Raw genomic sequence first — 24,309 nt, 5'->3', positions numbered from 1 at the left:
AGAGACATTTGCCAGTAGCATTTGCCAGCTAAGTTTGAAAATGGACTCCCAGCAAGACCTGTGAAACCTCGAAGAGCTTGATTTTGGTATATGATTTAATTTTGGTCTTTGGTCTGCAAGACAGACAAATAAACAAGCAAACGATAAATAATTGAATACAAATATATATAAATATATAAATATATAAATATAAATATATGGTAAATTAAGCCCTCCATTTACGTTCTTTTTTGTTCTGGTCCAGCTTTTCAGAATAAATTTATATCTTTTCTAAAAAAAAAAAAAAAAATGATGCAAATTGATGTGCATTATCTAGCCAATTTGCATGTTCCCTGGAGGCAGATACTCTTGCTGCATGTTCTCAGTGTTCTGTATTTATCATTCTCATTAGTCTCCATCAGAATGAATTGGTTCTTATCTGTCAGGTGACATCACTAAAAATGTGTTCACACGCACTAACTCTTCCTCATTGTCCATCCACCCTCCCACTGTTTATCCCCATCAGGGTTGCCTAGAACAGTGTTTCTCAACCTTTTTGCACCATGACCCAATTTTTACCATGCCAGCTCAGTCGCTATCCTATATCAAGTATAGATGTAAATTATCACTGTGATCAAGCCTGCAGTGCACTCTGCAATTTACGCCAATCAACGCCTATTACACAAATCTGATTGGATGTGCCAGTGAATTTTAAATTAAGCGTCTGTGGTTTGGCTTCTTGGATTTTCTGAGTGTTCTCAAGTTTTGCACTAAGCAATTGCAGACTCAAGACCTGTTTATATAGGTTAATTCTATGATTGGGGTTGGGAAATCTGATCATGGATCAGCATAGGAGCTTGGTGATTTTAAAATGCTTACATTTCCAGCACTGCCTCACGACCCTTTCAGAATTTGCTGCATAACCCAAAAGCCATGCCAGTCCTTCATATACTCACACAATTGTGTACCATAGGCAATTTGGAAACACCAATTAACCTAAGGGCTGTGGGAAAAAAATCCCACAGCACACAGTGAGAAACTTAAGGATTTGAACCCCCAACCCTGGAGGTGCGCAGTAACAAGCAATACCCACTGTGCCACCTCCCTGGTGCTAAGTGATTAGTGAATGTTGAAACAATTCTGCATTCCCTTGTGACTCGGTAATGGATAACAAGCACTTTTAAACCTGCTCAGGTATGCCTCACTATGGGGCTCTCTTTAAAGAACGTCACCTGTCGGGTGGGAAGGTTGTTTCTGCGTGACCCAGACTGTCAGCAGGCAACACATTACCACACATTACTGCACATTACCGGAGCTGTGCCTCTGATTCCTGCCCCTGGTTTTGTGTTTGTGTACCTTTTTTCCCACAATATAAAAAAAGAAGAATCAGTGAATTGGTGTCTCTGTTATTTGCTCTAGTGTGCCCTTGTGTGCAAGAGTGTGCCCTGCAATGAATTCACACATAATCCCGGGTATTCCCTGCCTCTGGCCCTGTTCTTCCCAGGACAGGCTCCCTGCTCATTGTGGCCATGTACTGGGTAAGCGATTACGGATATGAATAGATGCGTGGGCTGTTTCTCCATCTGGTGTGTGATGTGTTCCAAGGTCACTGCCCCCAAAATGGTTATGAGCACTGAACCTTTAAATGTAATTCCAATATATTGAATGTGCTCAGCATGAAAGATAAACTTTAAGTAGTTTTTGAGTAAAGTAAATGCAACGTTCACTTTAAATTATCAGGTGGCATCTTTCTGGTGTTTTCCTTGGTTTTTAATGCAGTTTAATTCCTCAAGCTGTATTGCTGTTTAAATAGAACTGCTGTACCAGTGTTTTGACACACTGATTCTGAAGTGTGAATGTGCGCTTCCTAATTAATAAACTGTAGCCACACAGTTTGTAGACTCTGCATGAAGTACTCGGAATAAGCTTTTGACTGAAATACTTCATATAGGCGCCTTCTCTTTACAACCCTTAGATTTCTTAAGAGTACTTTTGCTTTGGTTGGTACTGAAGATTTTTTTGCTGTAGGTTTAAAATATTTAGATGAATGGTAAAAATAGCCCCTGCCATTCACCCATAGCTTCCAGGACAGACTCCGGACCCCCTGCGACCCTGGATAGGACAAGTGGATGCAGAAAATGGATGGATGGATGGATGGATAAAAATAACCCATAAATATAAAGGGTGTAAAATCAAACTTGCTGAGTATCATGTGAATGGAATTCGATAAAGCGCATCGCATCTCATCTCATCTTCAAACCGCCTCCCCTGTTCAGGGCTGTGGTGGCATCATGACCAGGCTTCTTTCCCATGGCCACTGATTCTGCCTCATCCCACAGGATTCCCAAGCCACCTGGGGGAGATATCTAGTGTGTCCTGGCTCTTCTATGGGGCCTTTATGACTTGAGTAGACAGCATTCTTATGAGATGCCCAAAGGAGCTCAGCCGGCTTCTCTTGATCTGAAGAAGCAGCACCGGAATAGAGCATCCACTCCTTCCCAAGAGAGGGCCATGGGCTTGTAGTGGCACACACACACACAGACACACACACACACAAATATATGTATATAACAGTGTGTGTGTGTGTATATATTAATATTATATTATATATATTAATATACAGTGGTACCTCAGAACTCGAAATTAATCCATTCAGAACTCCAGACCGAATCCTAAAAAGTTTGAGTTCTGATCGAATTTCCCCCATAAGAAATAATGGAAAACCAATTAATTGGTTCCCGGCCCCAAAAAAATTACACCTAAATATGTTTCTTTTAGCATTTAAACACAAAATGAACCGGATAAAACAAGAAGAGCATATACTGTACTAAACACATCTAAGCACATGTATCAAAACAGTAATTTGTAAAGTAAGAAAATAAATGTATCCAAACAATGTGTAAAGTTAAAAAAACAATGTGTCCTGGACTCCTGGCCTGATCATCCGCTCCTTCCGTGTGCCACGCCCCCTCGTTAACCCCGTGTGGAATCCAGGTGTGATCAGCTGTTTTTGGTTGTTGTCATTAGTCCTCTGTATTTAGTCCGCGTTTCAGTTTGTTTCCCCCGTCCGGTCATTGTATTGTCCGTCTGCGTTTTGCCTGCCTTACCTGTAATTAAACCCCGTATTCCCCGATACCCTGACTTCTGCGCCTTTGTCTCCGTCCCGTCCCCGCTCGGCACGACAATATTATTATAATTAAATGTATTAATGATTTATTATTAATATTTAAATAATTAATAAGAAATCTTTATTTTTAAATGTATTTTATTATATTATAATAATTACTTTTAGTATCATTGTCTAAATGTATTTTTACTGTCTAAATATATGTATTCAGCTAGTGTAAACATGCACGATGCTATCACAGCGAATGCGAGGCTGAGACTGAAGCGTTACCCTTTGTTTCCGCTGAGAGACGTGCCACGTGACTCATTTCCCCGCGCGTACAAGTTATCTTGGGTCGGCGTTCACGGTTTGACTTCTGAGATTCAGATCGAGTTCTAGGTAAAAAATTTTTCGAACTGGTTGGTTCAACTTTTAAGAAATTCGAGTTCTAATGAGTTTGAGAACTGAGGTACCACTGTATGTATATTAATGTATTATATATATATTAATATATATTAATGACACAGTGACTTTGAGTTTCCATGTTTTCACCATGTTTTGTGTGTTTCCTTCTGCAGTCCAAAGATATACTAATTGGTGTCTGTTATTTGCTCATAGTTAGTGTGTGTGTGTTTGTGTGTGTGGTCAAGGTATACATTAAATTGTGGGGACCAAATGTCCCCTCAATGAGAAAAAAACCTGTTATTTTGACATTGTGGGGGCCATTTTTTCGGTCCCCAAAAAGGGGAAATTAAATTTTATTAAAATCTATTACTGCAATCAAAAAACTGAAAATGCCAAAAACTTGGATTTTGTTTGGTTACTTACGGTGATGGACTGACATCCCATCCAGGATGTACCCCAGCCCTATGATGGACTGGCATCCCATTGAGGGTGTAGCCCAGCCCTATGCCTTGTGATGGACTGGCATCCCATTCAGGATGTACCCCAGCCCTATGCCCAGTGATGGACTGGCATCCCATTGAGGGTGTAGCCCAGCCTTATGCCCTGTGATGGACTGGCATCACATTCAGGGTGTACCTCAGCCTTGTGCCCTGTGATGGACTGGCATCCCATTGAGGGAGTAGCCCAGCCCTATGCCCTGTGATGGACTGGCATCCCATTCAGGATGTACCCCAGCCCTATGCCCAGTGATGGACTGGCATCCCATTGAGGGTGTAGCCCAGCCCTATGCCCTGTGATGGACTGGCATCCCATTCAGGATGTACCCCAGCCCTATGCCCTGTGATGGACTGGCTTCCCATTGAGGGTGTACCCCAGCCCTATGCCCTCTGATGGACTGGCATCATGTCCAGGGTGTACCCCAGCCCTATGCCCTGTGATGGACTGGCATCCCATTGAGGGTGTAGCCCAGCCCTATGCCCTGTGATGGACTGGCATCCCATTCAGGATGTACCCCAGCCCTATGCCCTGTGATGGACTGGCATCCCATTCAGGATGTACCCCAGCCCTATGCCCAGTGATGGACTGGCATCCCATTGAGGGTGTAGCCCAGCCCTATGCCCTGTGATGGACTGGCATCCCATTCAGGATGTACCCCAGCCCTATGCCCAGTGATGGACTGGCTTCCCATTGAGGGTGTAGCCCAGCCCTATGCCCTGTGATGGACTGGCATCCCATTCAGGATGTACCCCAGCCCTATGCCCTGTGATGGACTGGCTTCCCATTGAGGGTGTACCCCAGCCCTATGCCCTCTGATGGACTGGCATCATGTCCAGGGTGTACCCCAGCCCTATGCCCTGTGATGGACTGGCATCCCATTGAGGGTGTAGCCCAGCCCTATGCCCTGTGATGGACTGGCATCCCATTCAGGATGTACCCCAGCCCTATGCCCTGTGATGGACTGGCATCCCATTCAGGATGTACCCCAGCCCTATGCCCAGTGATGGACTGGCATCCCATTGAGGGTGTAGCCCAGCCCTATGCCCTGTGATGGACTGGCATCCCATTCAGGATGTACCCCAGCCCTATGCCCAGTGATGGACTGGCTTCCCATTGAGGGTGTAGCCCAGCCCTATGCCCTGTGATGGACTGGCATCCCATTCAGGATGTACCCCAGCCCTATGCCCTGTGATGGACTGGCTTCCCATTGAGGGTGTACCCCAGCCCTATGCCCTCTGATGGACTGGCATCATGTCCAGGGTGTACCCCAGCCCTATGCCCTCTGATGGACTGGCATCATGTCCAGGGTGTACCCCAGCCCTATGCCCTGTGATGGACTGGCATCCCATTGAGGGTGTAGCCCAGCCCTATGCCCTGTGATGGACTGGCATCCCATTCAGGATGTACCCCAGCCCTATGCCCTGTGATGGACTGGCATCATGTCCAGGGTGTACCCCAGCCCTATGCCCTGTGATGGACTGGCATCCCATTCAGGATGTACCCCAGCCCTATGCCCTGTGATGGACTGGCTTCCCATTGAGGGTGTACCCCAGCCCTATGCCCTGTGATGGACTGGCTTCCCATTGAGGGTGTACCCCAGCCCTATGCCCTGTGATGGACTGGCATCATGTCCAGGGTGTACCCCAGCCTAGCATTTCAGATTTCACACCGTATCTGTTTATACGATTGGATGGCAGAATGGCGGGTGGAGGGCAAGGACGCGTACACCCTTTACACTCTCTTTAAGCCCCCAGGTGCAATGGCTGGCATGAGGTGCCAAAGGTGTGAGAGAAGAAAGCCTTTAGAGACAGGCCCCATGACCTGGACCAGAATAAGTGGGTAGAAGATGGATGGAAGATTACATTGGGATTGCACTGGATTGCTAAATGAACTTAATTAGAAAACACTGTGTGTTTTCCCCACAGAAAAGCAGACTGGTCTTGTATTTGAAACATATGTCTAACTCAGCCTACATAGCAGAACGACAATGATCAAGATTTCTTTTTTGTATTTTTTCCTCTAAATATATCTAATGACTGAATGAAAATGGGTTACATAACTTCTCTGTGCTTTGATTCATTGTTTTTTTTTCATCTGCTCTATTTGCATCATCTTGTCTCAAGGTAATGAGGTGATTTGTTTTCAACTAGCTTGAAAATGTTGTGCTTGTGAGACATGTGCATCTCTGTATATGTTAGCAGTACAAATTACAGTACATTGTATCAAATGACTTGCAGCGCTCACAGAATGTCTTGGGATACTTGCTTAATTCAGTAAAAATATTTCAAATTCATTGGTTTTATAACAAAAATCATTGCTTTATTCTTTTGTTTGCAAACATACACTCACTTAAAGGATTATTAGGAACACCCGTTCAATTTCTCATTAATGCAATTATCTAATCAACTAATCACATGGCAGTTGCTTCAATGCATTTAGGGGAGTGGTCCTGGTCAAGACAATCTCCTGAACTCCAAACTGAATGTCAGAATGGGAAAGAAAGGTGATTTATGCAATTTTGAGCGTGGCATGGTTGTTGGTGCCAGACGGGCCGGTCTGAGTATTTCACAATCTGCTCAGTTACTGGGATTTTCACGCACAACCATTTCTAGGGTTTACAAAGAATGGTGTGCAAAGGGAAAAACATCCAGTATGCGGCAGTCCTGTGGGCGAAAATGCCTTGTTCATGCTAGAGGTCAGAGGAGAATGGGCTGACTGAATCAAGCTGATAGAAGAGCAACTTTGACTGAAATAACCACTCGTTACAACCGAGGTATGCAGCAAAGCATTTGTGAAGCCACAACACGCACAACCTTGAGGCGGATGGGCTACAACAGCAGAAGATCCCACCGGGTACCACTCATCTCCACTACAAATAGGAAAAAGAGGCTACAATTTGCACGAGCTCACCAACATTGGACAGTTGAAGACTGGAAAAATGTTGCCTGGTCTGATGAGTCTCGATTTCTGTTGAGACATTCAAATGGTAGAGTCAGAATTTGGCGTAAACAGAATGAGAACATGGATCCATCATGCCTTGTTACCACTGTGCAGGCTGGTGGTGGTGGTGTAATGATGTGGGGGATGTTTTCTTGGCACACTTTAGGCCCCTTAGTGCCAATTGGGCATCGTTTAAATGCCACGGCCTACCTGAGCATTGTTTCTGACCATGTCCATCCCTTTATGACCACCATGTACCCATCCTCTGATGGCTACTTATAGCAGGATAATGCACCATGTCACAAAGCTCGAATCATTTCAAATTGGTTTCTTGAACATGACAATGAGTTCACTGTACTAAAATGGCCCCCACAGTCACCAGATCTCAACCCAATAGAGCATCTTTGGGATGTGATGGAACGGGAGCTTCGTGCCCTGGATGTGCATCCCACAAATCTCCATCAACTGCAAGATGCAATCCTATCAATATGGGCCAACATTTCTAAAGAATGCTTTCAGCACCTTGTTGAATCAATGCCATGTAGAATTAAAGCAGTTCTGAAGGCAAAAGGGGGTCAAACACCATATTAGTATGGTGTTCCTAATAATCCTTTAGGTGAGTGTATATATTACATTAGAAATAGCCAGTAGTTTTAAATAAGTAATAAACCCAAATTATTAAAGTGCTGTTCCGAGCTTAATTGACAAGCAGTCGCATTGGGTGCTTTTTAATTAGTAACACTTAGTATCGCCTTGGGAGCCAGTGACTACAATTGCAATTAATAGCAAAATGGCAAGAACAGAACTGAATGAGTCTGTCAAAAATGTCTGTGCAGAAGATATCTGCAGATATGTTAATGGATTTTGTTATTAAATTGACAAATTTGCAACATTTTTACAGAATTAAATTGGAAAGTATCAAGTACTTAGACTGACTATTGAATGTCATAATGTCAGTGTGTCACAGAAAGTGACAGAAAACACTGACAGAAGAATATGCTAATAATTTGTCATTGTCATACTGTTTTAAAAAGCTGTCACAAACTGTTGTAGCCTTTTATGTGTACAAACAAAGAGTAACTCTGAAAATATAAAATGCATTATTATTATTTGATTCTGTCCAGTTGATGCAGACTCCTGGCAACCACACAAACATCTTTTTTCCAGATAGTTCTGTCCTTTTCATTAATTCACATATACTGTAAACAATTATACTTTGAGATGGACAGGTGTGCTCCATCCTCCAGAAGTGTGAACTTGGTTCTGGCCCTGAGTCTGTGTGTATGAAGTTTGCGTGTTGCTCTAGTGTTTGTGTGAGTTTGCTGCATATGTTCTGGTTTCCTCCCACTCAAAGATGTGGTTTATGTACATCAGTGTCTCTAAATGGCCTTTAAGGAGTCCGTTCGCCCTGCAATACACTGTCATTCTGTAGAAGTGAACCTCATGCTTACTACAATAAGCTTCCAGCTTATTAATACTGTTACGTTCGGGTGTCGACGAGTGAACAAGCAGGTGACCGAGCCGTGAATACGGGCAGAAACGGGGTTTATTTAGGCAAGACGAGCAAACACGGCAACAAAACATCAATGACTGATCTGGGGAAACAGACTTGAACGTGGACTAAATACACAAGACAAGCAGAAAATAACAGGCAACTGGTGATCACAATCGGAAATTAACACGAGGTAATGAGGGTGGCGTGACACACAGGAGGATCAGACCAGCAGGTCGTGACAAATACCACCAGTATTGGATATGTGATGTATGACAGATGTAATAAACTAGTAAATATGATTTAAAAAGCACTTTATTGCACTAAATCACCTTTATTAGTCACATTACTACATTTGCCTGATTTAGAGAAATAGATTCTCATGTATTTAATAGGAGCATTAAAATTCACTATGGTAAGAAATTATTTTTCAAAGTAAGTCATAAAATGCAGCTGTTGTCCAGAAAGATTCCTGTTAAAATTCAGACACGTATTTCAAACTATTGCATATTCATGCATTTAAATGCAGCAGTTTCCTAATAGCTTTTTTTGTTAGCCTCAAAGTCCCAAAGGAAAAAGACCGATTTAATTTCTGTTACTGTTAATATGCTCATCTGCCTTATCTCAGATTGACCTGTAATGTTATATAGAAGATTGTTATAATATCATGTTACAACTTAGATTATATGTCAAAGAATTAAACTGCAATCATTACATAATGGTTATTTTTGTGTTTGGGTTTGATTAGCTCTTGGGGTAAATACAGACAAACAGCTTTATTGCATCAGTGAGATGATTCCCCCCCCCCCCCATCTGTGCACTTGTTTGGTACCCTGGATGCTGAACCCCTCCTTCCATCCCTCCAGGAGGACGAGCCAAACATGTTTGGGGAGGAGGGCAGAGACGCAGCTGAGATCCGGAAGTTCCTGAGCCAGAAGGAGAACAAGTTACCATGGAAACCAGAGGTAAGATGTCTGGAAAAAATTATGCACAATGTGGGTTTAACTTGCTTTTATGCACTTAGGTGATTTTCGACACCAGTGTTACATGGTCTGTTCACAGAAACATTTCTGCCCGTCACAATACAGCAGTTTTCACATTTTCAGATCATTTTATTCCATAATCACAGGCCTTTTAGATATTTTAGAAAGAGCATGTTTCAGGGTTGTAAGGTCCATTGATCTTTAAAGACCTAGGTAGTATGTCATTAGAGTTAAAAATCATAATCCAGCTGTTTGCTCCCCTCAGTTTGATAAACCCCCCCATCGAGAGTGTCTTCTCATCATTGCAATTGTCTCCTCGCAGTGGCTTTTCCACAGAGCCTTTCATCACCTGCACGCTCCAGCTATTTCCCAGGAGATGTATCCTCCTACTATAACAGCAAAAAAAATCATGATGCAGTACAGAGTGTAATTGTGCAATACACAGTGCAACTTGTTTTTTACACTGGGTATTGGGCGATGTTTTTGCAATGGTTAAAGTAAAACAGAACAAGGGCTTTTTGACAGACGCACTGTGGACACTGCTTCTGCCCCCAGACGAATAGCCCAAGGCCCTGATATTTCTTCTCTCACACCTTTGGCGCCTCATGCCAGCCATTGCACCTGGGGGCTTAAAGAGAGTGTAAAGGGTGTACGCGTCCTTGCCCTCCACCCGCCATTCTGCCGTCCAGTCGTATATAAACAGATACGGTGTGAAATCTGAAATGCTGGACGGTTTAAGTCACTGTGGATAAAAGAACCCAATACTCTAATTAACCCTAATAACAGAATCTGGCCATCCACCCGATTGACACCCTGCGGGAAGCTGTGCCCTGGGGTAGGATGGATGAGCGCCCGTGGGGTGCTGGGCCAGATGGCCCGTGTTATTTATGGGAGTGCTTGGCAAGGTGCAGTGAGGCATCGGGCTGGGCAGGCGGCGGCCATGTGGGGAGATGGGGCTGCCGCCGCATCCGGCATGAGTTATGAAGGCCTTCGCCCTGTTTCTCACGGCCGCTACGGATGACCTGGCGCTGGCGGAGCCACGATATTCATCACACAGGTATTTCTAGAGATCTCTGGGCTTAGGTCCCTGTGAAAGCGAGACAACAGTTGTCCATCTCATTTATAGTCTGGTTTTATGGTGCTGAAAGCGACACATTGAGCACAAAAGAAGGCTGTTTATCATGGCGCGCGTAGCTGTGAAACAGCTTCTTGGGCAGGTGACGTGGGATGTTCTTCAGGATCCAACTACCAGGACAAATTACTAAGGGGAATTATTTATTTTCAATGTAAATGTAAATTTGTCGTAATGATACCTGCTGAAAAGATGCAATGGGTGAATGAGAGCTTTTTCTCTATAAATACCACTGCACGTGTGTTTTTGAGTTCTGTGATGACTTACGAGCTCTGGGGTGAGCCTGACTGGTCCTTCTATGTAGGCAAAGGAAGTGAAGGTAAAAAATGGTATAGGCCAGGGAGCTGGGAGATCTGCTAAGAGGCTGCTAAGAGCTACTGTCAGCAGATCGGTAGTGTCAACACAGTTAAACCCAGCAAGACTGTCTGATTTAGCTGGTGCTAAGAGGCTGGCTTTTAGATGGCAGCTTCCTGTAGTCATTAGCATGGCCAGTTGTGGGCCAATCAGAGATGGGGCCACTTCATATATATACAAGCACACCAACCAAGGGAAAAGTGGTAATTTTGTCTCCTTGGTTACACAAAAGTATATCAGGAAGGTTTATAGATTGTCTCCATAGTAGCCATTAAGAAGCTCGGAAGGCATTACTGAGGAACATTGAAAGTATTTTGTTTCTCTATGATAAGACTGAGAGCCAGAGCAAACCTGAGGATTTGCACAGGTCACTACAGTATATGAGTCTTATAAAAACGGTCAAGATTTTTCTGAGATACCAGAGTGTCTGACATTTGTTAGCCGATATTTGCAAATACCCAACCGCTGTGCCGAGTAAGTCTGCTTGATCAGAAATATATTGCCTTTTATTGCCCATTGTGTGATGTGACAAAGAGTGTTTCTGTGGAAAGTCTCCTGATAGAAAAATACTTTCACTGGAGACACACAGCCAGAATCCCGTGCGCAATCTCCTGCAGAGGGCCGTGCTGGTGGAGACATACCAGGAATGGAACACCAAGGTTCATCCTGGATGTCATCTTTAATCTCCCAGGAGAGACACTGAGCAGTGAGGCTATATACAGATGTATGTGGGCTTATGGCACATCACTGTGGAAATGAGTGACTGTGGGCTTATGGCACATCACTGTGGAAATGAGTGACTGTGGGCTTATGGCACATCACTGTGGAAATGAGTGACAGAACTCAGAGAAAAGCAGGATTACCAGGGCTGTTGTGTGATTACCCTGGTTTTTGGTAGGAAGTACATCAATTAATGTGAGATCTTTCATGGTAAAAACTTTGACTCATATCCTAACATAGTGTAAAATTTTAGCTGTGTCACTAAAAGAATGTTTAGCTTCAGGGATTCAAAACAACTATAGAAAGAGTGTTGGCGATAATAGGGCATAACTTTTACAATAAAATATGCGTTGCACACTATTTCACACTTCATACACATTTTTACAAGAACTTTATTGTTAAAGACAATACATAATCCTTATAGGGAATATTTCTCTAAATAAACATCAATAGTCATACATCACAAGAAGCAATGTAAGTGCAATATTAGTACATTTGTGAAGTTGTGAAGTTTTTTTTTAATTTGAAAAATAATACATACAGTTTTTTTGTTGTGATGTATTTCAATTTACTTTGAAGCATGATATTATGTACTCAGATTATTATGATACAGGAGACAGCAATTTCAGTAAGTAAGATGTGCACGGAACCATGGGAGGACTGTAAACTTTAAAGGAATCTGCCATCATTTATTTATATGAGTGCTTCTCCAGGATATTGATTCTTTGTGTTACTGATGTGCTGCTTTAAGGGCTGCAAGTAGAAGGATAATGATTCATAGTAACATACCATGGAACTGTCACTGCTGTCAATGCAGCGGATGCTCTTGTATCTTTTGTATGTCTTCCTTCCTTTCTAAATCCGCCATGTTTCTCCTGTGCTCATCCCACAGTACAAAGGCCAGGCTAACCTTCATGTGTTTGAAGACTGGTGTGGCTCCTCAGTTGCCCAACTCAGGAAGAATCTCCACTTCCCTTTGTACCCTCATGTAAGTCAGCAGATCTTCTGGATAGGCAAATGCTTTCCCAAGTGCTCAGCATGCTTGAACCAACTGCTAACTGGCCTTTGTCTCTAAGAAAAGTACTACAAAGATTTCTTAGTCAAAAAAAGATATTTCAAATTAATTTCAGTTGCTAGAAAAAAGCACAATAACAGTAAGACCTTACAATTACATTCACATTCAGGACACTGATGCTTTGCATATATTTTTTCCTGAATTAATTTATGAAGTTCATGATTACAGTTGAGAACCACAGTGAAGAAACTGGCAGTTGCTCCAAGATGGAAGAATTATGGCCTTCGGATATTTGGTTTCATTCACCCATATAAGGATGGTGAGTGAACATTTATATTTTTTGTGAGTTATTATTTTATTCAGTTTCATTGTAGAAATTGTCTCATATATACATGTATCCCCCACTGTGTGAAAGTAGAGTGTTCCTGTGAAATAGGAGCGAAGAAACAATTACCATAAATTTATATGGGAAAAACTTTTGAACGTTCCCAGACCCAAAGAATAACCTACCAAATCATACCTAATAACACACAAAATCTAGAATAGCACATTAAATGCTGTGATATATATGATATGATATGATATGATATGATATATATGATATGATATGATATGATATGATATGATATGAGATGATATGATATGATATGATATGAGATGATATGAGATGATATGATATGATATGAGGTGATGTGATGTGATGTGATATGATATGATATGATATGATATGATATGATATGATATGATAAATGCACATTTGATTTTGCTGTTGTGAGAATGGCAGGGAGGGGGGCAGCCAGGTGACCTTGGACCCCCAGAGTTTTTTTTCTACCTACTTGGGAGTTTTTGGTTCCTCTCCTCCTGTTGTCATCTGGCTTTCATTTATTTCTTTGTCTTTCCAGCTCTCTATTTTTGTATTTTTCTCTCTTTATGATGCTGCACTTATCACAACACACCCATGTAAAGCGCCTTGGGGCGACACTGTTGTGAAAGGCGCTATATAAAAATAAATTGATTTGATTGGAATTGAACATCATAAAGTGTACTTACCCAAAAGTAGATGGTACAGCCTATTACACACCTGGACTATATGGTATAGCCTAAATACCGATAACTGCAGTATAGTAAATACATAAACCAGTAACACAGTTGTTCATTATCATTATTACGTAATATGTACCGTACGTAATTGTATGTGCTATACTTTTATATGACTGGCCGTGCAGTAGGTTTGTTTACACCAGCCTCACCCCAAACATGTGAATAACGTGTTGCGCTACAATGTTATGAAGGGTACGCCATCACTAGGCAAAAAGAATTTTCACCACCATCGTTGACAGAAACATTGTTATGCGGCACCTGACTGTATATCTATAATTGGGTCGCAGATAAAGAAACGCTAAACACTATTTTCACTTTGTGAAACAAGTACTAATGTAGACCTACCGTAAAACCAAAGTGGCATAAAGTGAATGTTTGCAAAGCAGGGGGTACCTGTACTGTACAGTAGCTAAACCACTGTGCGTTGATAATTTGGCAGCACATTAACAATTATTTATATAAAACTGAAGTCATATTTTCTTGAACTTGATGAAAAAGATGGTATGACCCAACATTACAGCTGTAATGTTTATCCTTAAAATGACCTTCTGGCAGGATCAGAGCTAGAGATCTCCATCCCCATTTATGAAAAATAATAAGAGTCTTGCCTCCTTGGTAGAACATTATTGAGGTACTGTAGATACTGCAGGCATGTGATCTCTTATACACTCTTTTAAGAAATGTATTCACCCAGTTGTCTTGCATAACTTTGTTTACGAGAAGAGATTATACTGTAGATAATGCAATACTGGAATGTGTGGGCAGTTTGCAGAAGTACAGTATATCATGTGAGATGTTTGTGTTTTTTTCCCCACCTGCAGGGGATTTCCAGTTTGCTGTGTCTTCCGACGACAACTCTGAGTTTTGGCTGAGCCCCGATGAGAGCCCCCATAATGCCAGGTTACTGGCATACGTGGGCCGAGTGAGTATCAGCGAGGACGAAGCTCGCGGAAAAAATGGACTGCCTGAACTAATCAGTGTGTTATGTAAAGGTGCATCTTCAGCTTGGTGCTTGCAGGCTGAAAATCAGACAGCTAATAAACAGCACCTAACATGTGGTAATGTTACACATAATCCTTAGATTAACAGAGCTGTCACATTTAAACAGTTAAAACAAGAAATACTCAGGTGTTCCATAATTGCATGTCAGTGTGTATAGATACTTACATAAATGTACAAAAAATCTTGCTGCAAATTGCCCAACACTGCTTAAACCAAACAGCACAAAAAAGAAATATCTACAAAGTGCATTGAATAACCTGATGCTCATATTATAGCATACAAAAGTGTTACAGAATTAAGTTCAGTAATCAAGATGCGGTCTATCTTTGCCTGAAGTTGAATTTGCCTTGATACAAGCAGAGGACATATGCTAATAAGAAACAACAGAGTCATTGGAAACATCCACACATTCTGGGAGCTTCCAAAGCTAAATATGGACATTTTACTCAGATGGTTTATGTGTCTGCCTTATTGCACCGTGATAGCAGCGAGGGAGCTTTGGACGTAATCGGTAGCATGTATTTGGAAGACATTTTGGCATCGTGGGAAAAAAATGTTTAAAAAGCTCCATAATTTATAAGTGATGGGTGACCATTTGTCTCACCTGTGAGGCAGGAGCTGGGAATGAAGCATTACTGGACAAAATGAATGTGGTTCTAAATATTGTGTAACTTTGGTTATTAGATTAAAATGCCTCATACTGACAGAGATGGATTTTTCCAGTGGATTTCAATGCAGCTGACAGCAAAGACACCCAGTTTAAAAAGGTCCTCTGGCATGAGGTGCTGGGTGTCATTTTGAGCAGTGCACTGGTACAGATAGGGAAATATCACGGCTCAATACTACATTCATATCTCATAACCCTTATCTCCTGACAATCAGTGTCATCTCAGTAAGCCCTGGAAGATGCAAAGAGGCAAGATGGACAGATACAGTGCAGCCAGTCACAGTGGGGAGAAGCCCAGACATGTCTTCTTCATGCATAAAATAACACTTTCTTGTCTCTAAGTAATTCTGTTAGTGCTTGCCTTAAATCTGTTCTGCTATCATTCATCAGAATTATGTCCTTTGGATATTTAACTTCATTCACCCATATAGAGATAATGAGTGAGCGTTTGTATTTCTTGTGAGTTGCTATTTCATTTAGTTTCAAGGTAGCAATAGTCTCTTGTATATTGCTAATCCGCTATGTGTTGATATTAAACCACGAACAGTTATTATTTGTGTGGAACCTAAGTACTTTTTTTGACCATGATGAAAAAATGGCACGATGCAGATATCTGATAATTCTTCTTCACCGCTTGCTAAAGATGTAAAGCAGATGCATCCTCCTGTAAGCTTGAAACTGCAGAGTTCTTGCTTTGAGCTTTGAAGCTCAGAGCTGGAATGGACCAGGCGCAGGTCAGATTAGCCTTTATACAGCGGCTCAGATGTCAGGGAGAGATGACAGGCTGTCAGGCTGTCGTCACACCGCCATGCACAAGGAACCCACCTCCCAGTAGTTCCCACATATGACTCGGCAATCATGACGAGACTGGTCGTACCACAGAAATGGGTTGGCAATGTGCCCATTTGCTGTGATAGCTTCCCATGCTCAGCTTCAGTGAATATCTGACAATCATGCAAGATTTCCTTCAAATCAGAGTTACGTTCCTTGTTTTACCTTGCAGACAAACGGATAGAAAATTAGCTTCAACGCCTAATAGAGCTTAGAACTGAAATGATACAATTACTGTAAGCCCCAAATCACAAAAATTATATCCCATGTTTACACATTATTCTCATTATTCTGCCCTGAAATGTTGTTGTAAGACAACCTGACAGTGGCTAAAATGCTCTGTTAGATAAGTAAAATAGCTCTTTAGCTATTTTTAGCTGTCCACATTCGGCTCATTCTTAAAACATAGAGTTAATCCGTCATTTGTTTTCAAGCTGCTTTTGGTGGGGGAAGGCGGAGGGGGACTTGAATGTGCAGCAGAAAGCTAATAGTATTAAATTGCCTAAATTAATGAGCTCGCAAAATGAAAGAGACAGGAATTTATTCTGTGCCTGCAAACATTCACTCAGTCTCTTACACGAAGATGGAGGGGAGAGGTAATTCACCTCGACCAGATAGATTTTCTGGGAGAGAAGGGGAGCAAATGAAGATCTGCGAGTGTCATTGAATCAGACTGACGTCAATACCACCCCCTGTACCTTCCGTTGCCAGAAATACACCTTTGTACATCAGCTCTTTGCATTAAGATATGGTTTTCGTCAATGAACTGGTCAGCTAAGGAACATGAATAAGGTGATCAAGTAAAGGGCTTTACTGAAGTGTGGCACACATATTCATTAATTAACAGTTAATGTCCCAACAGCAGTTAAGAATATATCACATTTAACTCGTTAAAGGTCCTTAAAAAGTAATTGATTGAATGTCATTACCTGCTGGGCCAAGGACTTACGACAATCTCCTCCACGGTGGTGGTTGTCAGTTACACTGAAAATATTGATTTGGTCTGGCTGGAGGTTGAAAGATTTTCATTACACACACAATCTGGGTCAATAATCTGACTGCAGTGCTATGGAAAAGAATACCAGACGAAGAGTCTCTTTGAAGAGTTCAGGCTCAGAAGTTGGCTCAAATTTATTTTGTCTGTCTATTTATTTTTAGGTTTCCAAGAAAGTAGCACACAGCAAAGTGATAATGTCCGTAAAATAAGTCAGGTTGACTTTTTGATGAGGGTTTTTCCACAATGCTCGATGCATTGCTAAACTCTGTCATATTCCTGGATGCTGATAGGTGAGTAATCGTTCACATAGTCCAAAATTAATGGGATTAAAATCATATTTGAATTGACACATTGAGTTTTCTGATATCAATTGATGTCCTTTTCGCAAACGCATTATTATTATTATTATTATTATTATTATTTCTAGTGTGGTCAGCTCAGCCTGCTTAAACTTTAAGGCAAACAAGTGTCCTTTCAGACAAAATGCCCACTCAGATGTAAACAATTTAGACCTCTGTGTGGATCCCTCCAAGCCAGGTCTGAATGCCTCAGGGGTGCCAAGTGTGAGTGTGGGCTTAGTGATGCCGGAGATGGCGTGCAGCACCAGCAGGACATTCTGTGGGAGCGAGCCGAATGCCTTCAGGCCGTTCTGAGTCGGCCTACACAGACAGCGGCGTCCTCATGGCAGATGCCTGTTTGACAAGCTGCGAGGAGCAGCAAGGAGTTTATTGACACTACGCTCCACACGATTATATGGCAAAAATAAGCACAAGCAATTATGAGGCACCGTGCTGCAGCTTCTGCCTTTTGTTTTCATACTGTGTAGCGTGGTTGCAGGGCAGCTAATTACAGGACCCTCTGACAACCTTGCTTGGTTAAGAAGCTGAGCTATAAGAGCTATAAGGGCTATAAGGGCGCTTTGCCATGAAAGAATACCTCTCTCACGTTCTCTCCATCCCGCATCAGTAGCCACAGAGAAGCACCTGCCCATCACCAAAGCCCTCAATTCAGTTCCTCTCAGAAATTTCCTTTACTCAAACTTAAAAAAGACAGTTTATATGTGTTTTTTCAAGGGTCTACATTGTGGATTCTTGTGTTATTTTGTAATTTTGTCATACAGTTCATGCATATAGATAATAGACATGCTGTGTAGTGACTTCTACATAAAAAAAAATACTATAAACAATAAATACAGAGCAATGGTGCAACAACAACTAGAGAAGATGCTGTTGAAACATGTCCAATGTATTCCCCATCTAAGCCTTACTCCTTCCACACTCCCCAAGCTCCACAAGTAATTGATGGATCACCTGGAAATGTGAAAGCCAATAAATGTATATTTACCTGAATGCTTTGAATCCTACTTGTGATGCATAACTCTGAAACTATACCGATTCATGTATTCCACTTACATACCGATTTTATTCTTTCCTCACCAGTAAGGTGGTTAACGATTTTTCTTTGTCTGTCTTAATGTTTGTCTTAAAATGTCATTTATATTATTTATATTTTTTATATTTATATTCTATTTCTTTCTTAGTCGTACTATGCCCAGCGTTTTCAGGGACATAACAGTGAGAACTACAACAGACACACTCATGATATAACTGAGTAACTACAGGTAATGTCAAACAGACACAGAGACACATACAAACCTCATTGTGATTTTCTTCTGAAATCAAATGCTACTGCTACTGTACACACACAAGCTTCAGTTAGCTGACCGAAAACTGCCCCACAGTCTCAGTGTGGTGTACATAAAATCTGTGTAATATATCAGACCCCAAACTTCTAAAAACTAGAAAACAAAAGAATAATTGTTATATTAGAATTTTAACTTAGGAAACAGATGTATATTTATTATAATGCAGGAGTTACGATGAGTATGCATACAAATGCAAAGAAGGTTATAAAAAACGAACAAGATATATTCCCTGGACAGTCATTCCCCTTCCCTTATGGAATCACTACTCCTCACACACCCATCAACCTTTATCTCTAGCCCCCTACAATAAGATTTTTTTATTCGTACTGTCTTACCTTTCACCAGACCTGCTCTTGCTCTTACATGTACTGAGTAGGACTAGGGCTTCAATTCCTCCACGACAAATTTCAGCCATCAAAACAACAAAGAATTCACAGCATACTGAAAATATTTCCATAATACCACCCAAGCCTACTCTACACACAATCCCTACCTCTCCAAAAACATTTACTAAAAGCCCGAAGCCCATTAGATTTCCCCACGAGAAAATTCCCCACAGTACATTTTCACTGACCTGCTACCAGACTGCTACTAATAAAATGAGCAGGGGGGCTGGAGACAAATAAAATGTATACAAGAACCTTTTGAATATTCAGAAAATCATCTTGTGGCCCACAGTTTGAGAACCACTGATGTTCAATGTTCAGTTTGGGGGCAGCTCGGCTTATTTTTGGGAAAAAGTATTTTTCCTACTTTTGCTACTTCCAAAAATTAAATTGCAAGGTAGAGTCTGTCATTTAATAATAATCTATCAAATGTGAAAGCCTTATACTGGGACAGGATAGGAGATAATTCCAAAGTCTTTTTTGCCTGCTAATGAATGTGTAACAATGTAATTTAGCTCTGCATTTGCTTGTCAGCATGTGCCACCTGGACTGATTTGTGATTTTATGCAGTTCATTGTGCATCATTTTAGTTTTTCTGTCTTTCTTTGAGTAATTGTTATATCTAAGCAGCTCTCTGTACTGTGCTAACCTTTAATATCTTTCAGTAAAATTAAATGGGTTTCTCCGTTTTTCATAGGTTCTAGTCCACATTTACTGGTGCCTAGATTGTCAGGCCTCATGTGTAATGTGAACTTCAGGCATATATTAAGGTTATGCTGTATTTTTGCCATGATCAAAATCCACCACCCTGATTAATTGACCTGACATTGTTGCTTCTCTGCTGTCCCGTCTAAGCATTTTGAATAATTTCCTGGGAAGCTGGTTGTTTATTTGTTCATGTATTCCTTTTGTATAGTGGTCTAAAAAGACCCATTAAGTGATAAAGCAGATCTGATTGTAGCTTGCTCTTCGGTGTATGACAGCAGATCTGATTGTAGCCTGCTCTTCGGTGTATGACAGCAGATCTGATTGTAGCCTGCTCTTCGGTGTATGACAGCAGATCTGATTGTAGCCTGCTCTTCGGTGTATGACAGCAGATCTGATTGTAGCCTGCTCTTCGGTGTATGACAGCAGATCTGATTGTAGCCTGCTCTTCGGTGTATGACCGTCTCTCTTCTCCTGCAGCTGGGATCTGAGTGGACGGCTCCAGGGGAATTCAGCAAGTTTAGATCCCAGTCCTCCAAGTCTGTCCAGTAAGTATCTGTGGCAAGAGCCCTTGATCCATCCATCCATCCATCCATTGTCCAACCCGCTTATCCTACTGGGTCGCGGGGGGTCCGGAGCCTATCCCGGAAGCAACGGGCACGAGGCAGGGAACAACCCTGGATGGGGGGCCAGCCCATCGCAGGGCAAGAGCCCTTGATCTCACCTCAAATCATTATTCTTCCTTTTTAGCATAATTAACCAAAATCATTTTAATGACCAGTGTTTGTGTTCAACACATCAATAATTAAATATAGTGGCAAACCAAGCTAAATATATTACTCATAAGACTATATACACTTAAGTATTATCACACGCACCAACAGATATAAGCCCAATAAATGTATTTAAATCCATGGATTCCCCTCAGTTTTGTAGCTTGAGAGAGATCATTATCTGCAGCAGCATTGTCTGCTTGTTAGAACAGTGCAGAGGCCTCATCACGCCTTGACCCTGACAAGCAGCCAAGCGGGAGCATCAGGGAGCTGAGTGTCCCCTCATATCTGAGAGAGGAATGCTGAGGAACACGGAAATATCAGCTCTCCCCTCTGTAATCGTGATGATCATGTCTACCCTCATGAAATATTTAGATTGCAGATACAACTACTGCAGTTCCCTCAAGTTTTTGCTTAAAAAAGAAAAATATTTCTATTTATTTTAGAAAGACGTGAGACAAAATTGTTAATTGGGTATGCGAGGACTCCAAAGTATTTTGTAGTGGTTCGTGAATAAGACGTATTACCTCATGGCTGCATTTTCTAAACTTTAGAGATGTCCTTAACCTGTGTATCTACTTAAGCTGTTTTCTTCAGTAAATATCAAGCAGAATGCAATGATTTGTGAATCATATAAACCCATATTTAATTGAAAATAGAAAGACAACATATCCAATGTTGAAACAGAGAAATTGTTTTGTTTTATGAGAAATATATGCTCAATTTGAATTTGATGCCAGTGACATGTTTCAAAAAAGTTGGGACAGAGGCAACAAAAGACTGGAAAGTTGTGTAATGCAAAACAAAACACCTGGTTGAATATCTCACAACTAATTAGTTTAATTGACAACAGGTCAGTAAGATGACTGGGTATAAAAAGAGCCCCCAGAGAGGCATAGTCTCTGTGCAGTGAAGATGGGGAGAGGTTATTTAAGATAGACTAAGGCAAAATGGAGAACTCTCTTGTGGTCTAACAAATCAAAATTCCAAATTCATTTTAGAAATCATGGACACCATGTCCTGTGGGGGTAAAGAGGAGAGGGACCATCCAGCTTGTTATCAGCAGACAGTTCAAAAGCCAGCATCTGTGATGGTATGGGGGTGCATTAGTGCCTATGGCTTGGGTACCTTGTAGATCTGGGAAGGCACCATTAATGCTGAATGATATATACAGGTTTTGGAGCAACACATGCTGCCAACCAGACATCATTGTATATTTCAATGAGACAAAACACATGCTGCACATATTACAATGGTATGGCTCCATAGAATGGCCTGCCTGCAGTCTAGACTTGTCACCTATTGAAAACATTTGGCGCATCATGAAACGAAAAATATGGCAAAGAGACCCAGAACTGTTGAGCAATTGAAATCCTGTATCAGGTAAGAATGGGACAACTTTTCACTTTCAAAACTCCAGCAACTGGGCTCCTCAGTTCCCAGATGTTTACAGAATGTCGTTAAAAGAAGAGGCGATACAATACAGTAGTAAACATTCCCCTGTCCCAACTTTTTTGAAACATGTTGACATGAAATTGAAATTTAGCATGTATTTCTCATAAAATGATAGTTTCAACATTTGATATACTATCTTTGTTCTATTTTTAGTTAAATATGGATTTATATGATTTGTAAATCACTGCATTCTGCTTTTGTTTACACTTTACACAGCGTCCCAACTTTTTTGGAAAAAGGGTTGTAAACTGCATCAGGGGCTGAATAATGTCAGCATTGTGGACTGTCTGTTTAAAATTCCTGTCCATGTCTCCTCTTCATCTGGCATTTATTAGCACTGAACACCAAAATCGGGTCGAGTGGTGTGTTGCATTGAATAATTCACAAGTACTTCTAAGATTTAATAATAGTGTGTGTGCACTAGAATAATTTTAGCACTTACAAACAAACAGGGCCTATGGTGACAAGTGTTTACAGGATGTTCAAAGAATGACTTTCATGACAAGGTGAGATTCTTTGTGTGTAGCTCTGATTTTTGAGAAAGTAAGGTACAGAAAGTTTCTCCTTTAAAAGCTTTATGAAGAAGTGGAGTAGCAATGAAAACGTCACTGAATGTGACAACTGGATTGGTTATTCAAGTACAGCTTTTATATGTGTTTTTAGAAAGCTACATTATTGTTGTATGTTAATGTTAATTTTTTAAAAGCTATTACCCCATAATAACAATTCCCTCCCTGAATTATAATGCCACACTGTTGCAACGTGGAAGCTGTAAGTCCTCAGCTTTTCGTACCTGTCTGCAAAACTGCAGAGACTACAGAGGAAGAATGCTGTCTGTCCCCAGGGTCATCCAAACACAGTTTTTTTTTGGTACTATTTATACCAAGTCCCACTTGGTAGACGCTCAGCCCTCTATCTGTGGAGAGTGGATGTTGATGTGAGTGTTGATGTGGCACAGTGGAGGTTAGTACTGTAGAGAGTCCTTTTAGCTGCCATTGAAGTATTTTTTTGCTCTTTCTGCTTAAAGTGCTGCCCGTCAAAGATTTTTCACGTCACGCGTCTTTCATGTTTTTTGTTTTGGATCCGCCATGGATGCAGGAAGCCTGAGCTTCCAGCCCACAAGCTGAAAAATGTCCCGGGTTAAATTTACACGGTGAGAGCTGCGTCAGGCCTTGTCCAGGAAAGGTCCCTGTGGCCGTCATTTCACAGGTTCGGCTTCTAGTTGTCGATCTGCTTTTTTACCCTTGAGTTAGATATTTAACTTGAGCCTTGAATGTCGCAGCAGTATTCCCAAATACATATTTAACAGGTTCTGTACATTATTTCCAATGGTATTTTGACTAAAGAGTTCTATAGACATATGTGCACATACGTGGGACACAGGATTGCCATGTGCTCCTCATCATTAGAGTGGCCATAATGATCCCACCCTACTGCTCTAATGATTTCTCTCTGGCAGACGCTGTCGGAACAGTGTGAAAGTGGCTTTTTCTTCACCCGGGCCAAGAAGTCAGGTCCAGTTTCTGAGTATTAGACTGTGTGTCACTGAAAAGAGCAGAGGCCGTTGTGTGTTTGGGTGTTGCTTGCATCTGCTGACTGCTTGCACTTGTGGTCAAAGAGGGGAGGGTAGGGCAGGAATGCTTGTGCCCCGGCACCTAAATCATTCGCCGGCTCTCTAAATCTGCCCCAGTTGTCACGAGCTTTTGGAATGGCTCCGACCGCAGGCATGAAATGATTAAAACACCATCTACATGCACACTGAGAAAGTCTCAGAACAAAGTATGGCAAGTGTTTGGAAGAAGCCCTTGGGAGAAGAGAATGCGTCACTGGAATATGCCTCTCCATGTCAAACTGCTCGAGTTGGGCTCACACTGCATCACAAAACCTACTTTTATAAGATATATTCCCTGGCTCTTCAGCAGAATACCTGGAACATGAATGGTGCATTACTGAACAGTAACAATACTACTACTACTATTGTTATTGTTGCTCATATTATTATTATTATTATTGTTATTAGTAGTAGTAGTAGTAGTAGTAATAGTAGTAGTGGTAGTAATAAT

At 41.4% G+C, this 24,309-nt stretch overlaps 1 protein-coding gene across 1 annotated transcript in view; it reads left to right on the top strand.

The window, feature by feature from the left end:
* LOC111841532 (N-acetyl-beta-glucosaminyl-glycoprotein 4-beta-N-acetylgalactosaminyltransferase 1-like) overlaps positions 1 to 24,309 on the top strand; it is an 86,087-nt gene that overhangs the window by 37,329 nt on the left and 24,449 nt on the right. The window contains exons 3-7 of the mRNA XM_023807350.2: positions 9,287 to 9,385; positions 12,502 to 12,597; positions 12,853 to 12,943; positions 14,547 to 14,647; positions 20,499 to 20,566. Coding sequence (XP_023663118.2) covers positions 9,287 to 9,385; positions 12,502 to 12,597; positions 12,853 to 12,943; positions 14,547 to 14,647; positions 20,499 to 20,566 — 455 coding nt within the window. The remainder of the gene's footprint in view (positions 1 to 9,286; positions 9,386 to 12,501; positions 12,598 to 12,852; positions 12,944 to 14,546; positions 14,648 to 20,498; positions 20,567 to 24,309) is intronic.

Source organism: Paramormyrops kingsleyae, chromosome 11 (genome assembly GCF_048594095.1).
Source record: "Paramormyrops kingsleyae isolate MSU_618 chromosome 11, PKINGS_0.4, whole genome shotgun sequence".
Lineage (NCBI taxonomy): Eukaryota > Metazoa > Chordata > Actinopteri > Osteoglossiformes > Mormyridae > Paramormyrops > Paramormyrops kingsleyae.
This window is presented reverse-complemented; position numbering and strand designations above follow the sequence as displayed.